The sequence below is a fragment of the Rhinolophus hipposideros genome, assembly GCF_964194185.1.
Source record: "Rhinolophus hipposideros genome assembly, chromosome: 5".
NCBI classification, from domain to species: domain Eukaryota; kingdom Metazoa; phylum Chordata; class Mammalia; order Chiroptera; family Rhinolophidae; genus Rhinolophus; species Rhinolophus hipposideros.
The window spans coordinates 36,968,029-36,971,219 of NC_138051.1; the positions used below are offsets into that span (position 1 = coordinate 36,968,029).

At 33.9% G+C, this 3,191-nt stretch overlaps 1 protein-coding gene across 1 annotated transcript; it reads left to right on the forward strand.

The window, feature by feature from the left end:
• The first annotated feature begins 1,106 nt into the window (after positions 1-1,106).
• On the forward strand, positions 1,107-2,294 carry LOC308497953 (KRR1 small subunit processome component homolog). The gene has a single exon (XM_081049019.1). It carries the CDS (start codon positions 1,114-1,116, stop codon positions 2,254-2,256), a length of 1,143 nt encoding a protein of 380 aa, XP_080905145.1. The 5' UTR covers positions 1,107-1,113; the 3' UTR covers positions 2,257-2,294.
• Positions 2,295-3,191: the final 897 nt, after the last annotated feature.

Below are 3,191 nucleotides of genomic sequence, written 5' to 3' on the forward strand. Positions count from 1 at the left end.
ATTGTAGATTTTATTTTATAGATATGAGAAACAAACCCAAGTGATATTGTTACTTGTCCAAGACAGCAAAGCTGGTGAGTGGAAGAGCTGGGATTGGAATTTAAGTAATCAAACTCCCTGTTGTACTTTTAACCATTGGGTAAGTCTACCTTTGATTATATCCCTTAAATATTCATGGAGGGAGCAAAAAGGAGAACATGCACTTTTGAAGTCAAGAGTAGCTTTCTTCAGAGAGTGAGCTAATGAGTGAATTTTTCCTTTACTTGTTTGCTCTTTTCTTGACTTTATTTAGGAATCAATAGTATATTAATTTCCTAATGAAAAATATAAATGTTATGTCAAAAGCCATATTAGGGCTGATTCTCTAATGGAAGAATGAGTACCCTGTGCCCATTCCTCCCTCAGTTTACTGCTACAAATCCAGTGCAGAATAGAGGCCAAAAAGAGACTCACACATATAGGATCAATTGATTTTCAAGAAATGTGCCAAGGAAACTCAATGAGAGAAAAATAGCTTTTCCAACAAATGATACTGGATCAACTGGCTATCCACATGGGGGAAAAAATAAAGATTAACCCTAAGGCCTCACCATGCACAAAATGTAACTTGAAACTCATCATAGATTCCAATATAAAATCTAAAATTATAAAACTTTTAAAAGAAGATAAAGGAGAAAAGCTTTGTGACCTTGGGGTAGGCAAAGTTTTCTCAGATAGAAAATGAAAAGAATAGAACTTATTTTTAAAATGTTTTCAGATCATTGCACTTCATCAAAATTAAAAACTTTTGTTCTTTGAAAAACATCAAGAAAACATATAGCAAGCCACTACCTGGGAGAAAATATTCACTTGTAACCAGAATCTATAAAAGATTCTTACAGCTCAATAAGAACAAGACAAACAACCTATTTTTCTTAATGAGCAAAAAAAAACTGAACAGACATGTCAAAAAAATAAGAAATATGTAGGGCCAAAAACACGTAAAAAGATGCTCAACATCATTCATTAATTATCAAGGAATTGTGAATTAAAACTATAACAAAATATCACTACATATAAACTAGAATGGCTTAAATTAAAAAAAAAAACTGATCGACGGAAAGCAATTTAAACATGGCGCCCTCCAAATCCAACGGGTCAGCCTCAGCGCCTGGGAAACGTGAATTTCGTAACCAGAAGCCGAAGCCGGAGGACCGAGATGAATCAGAACTTCTCACTGTTCCTGATGGTTGGAAAGAACCAGGTTTTTCCAAAGAGGACAATCCTAGAGGACTCTTGGAGGAGAGCAGTTTTGCAACTTTGTTCCCAAAATATAGAGAGGCTTACTTGAAAGAGTGCTGGCCATTGGTACAGAAAGCCTTGAATGAACATCATGTCAGTGCAACCTTGGACCTGATTGAGGGCAGCATGACTGTTTGTACGACAAAGAAGACTTTTGATCCATATATCATCATTAGGGCCAGAGACCTAATAAAACTGTTAGCAAGGAGTGTTTCATTTGAACAGGCAGTACGAATTCTTCAGGATGATGTTGCATGTGACATCATTAAAATAGGTTCTTTAGTAAGAAATAAAGAAAGATTTGTAAAAAGAAGACAACGTCTTATTGGTCCCAAAGGATCTACATTGAAGGCATTGGAACTCTTAACAAACTGTTATATTATGGTTCAGGGAAACACGGTTTCAGCTATTGGACCTTTTAGTGGCTTAAAAGAGGTTCAAAAAGTAGTCCTAGATACTATGAAGAATATTCATCCAATTTATAATATAAAAACATTAATGATTAAACGAGACTTGGCAAAAGATTCTGAATTAAGATCACAAAGTTGGGAAAGATTTTTGCCACAGTTCAAGCACAAAAATGTGAATAAACGCAAGGAACCGAAGAAAAAATCTGTTAAGAAAGAGTATACACCATTCCCACCACCACAACCAGAAAGTCAGATTGATAAAGAATTGGCTAGTGGTGAATACTTCTTGAAGGCAAGTCAAAAGAAGCGACAGAAAATGGAAGCAATAAAGGCTAAACAAGCAGAAGCTCTCAGTAAGAGACAAGAGGAAAGAAACAAAGCTTTTATTCCACCTAAAGAAAAACCGGTTGTGAAACCTAAGGAAGCTTCTACTGAAACTAAAATTGATGTCGCTGCCATCAAGGAAAAGGTTAAGAAAGCAAAGAATAAGAAACTGGGAGCTCTTACAGCTGAAGAAGTTAAGCTTAAAATGGAAGTAGATGAAAAGAAAAAGAAGAAAAAATAGTAACATGCAACAAAAAAACCACAAGAAGCAAAAACCAAACAAACCCTGAACTAGAACTTATTAAACTATCTCCTTTTGTAAAGGATTTTGAGATATTAGGGCATTAGTTGCCTTATGTGTAAGAAGTAATACTCTGACTACTTTTTTCTGAGTTTTTGTTTTGTTCTTTCTAACAGTGCTTATATACACATCTGTTCTTTATAAATATAAATTATTATATTCTCCATTTGTTTTTTGGAAAATTTTATACTAAAGGGTGGTATATATATGTCTCTGTGTACATTGCACCTAATCTGTTCCAGGCAGGTTTTGTCTAAGCATGACTTTAGGAATAATTGTTTAGGTTGTTATAATAAAGATTTTTTTGAATGTGAAAAAAAAAAAAAAAAAACTGATCATACCAAGTAATGGCGAAGATGCAGAGTAACTGGAACTCTCATAAACTACTAGTGAGATATAAAATGATACAATTTTTACAAACTGGCAGTTTCTTCAAATGTATAACATAAACTTACGATATAACCCAGCTATTCCACACCTAGGTATTTACCCAAGATAAATGAAAGCATATGTCTGCATAAAGACTTATACATGAATGTTTATAGCAGCTTTATATGTAATAGCCCAAACTGGAAACAACACAAATGTCCAACAACAGGTGAATAGATAAATAAATTATGGTATATCTATCTAATGAAATACTACTCAGCAATAAAATGGAGCAAAACATTTACACATGCAGCAACATAGATGAATCTCAAAATTTTTATGCTGTGTAAAGGAAGAAAAATGCCCCTGAAAAAATACATACATACATATTATTGAACTTATATAAAATTCTAGAAAGTGCAAACTAATATGCAGAGACAAAAAGTAGATCAGTTGTTGCCTGGGAATGAGCATGGAGAGAGGGAGGACTTACAAAGGGATGTGAA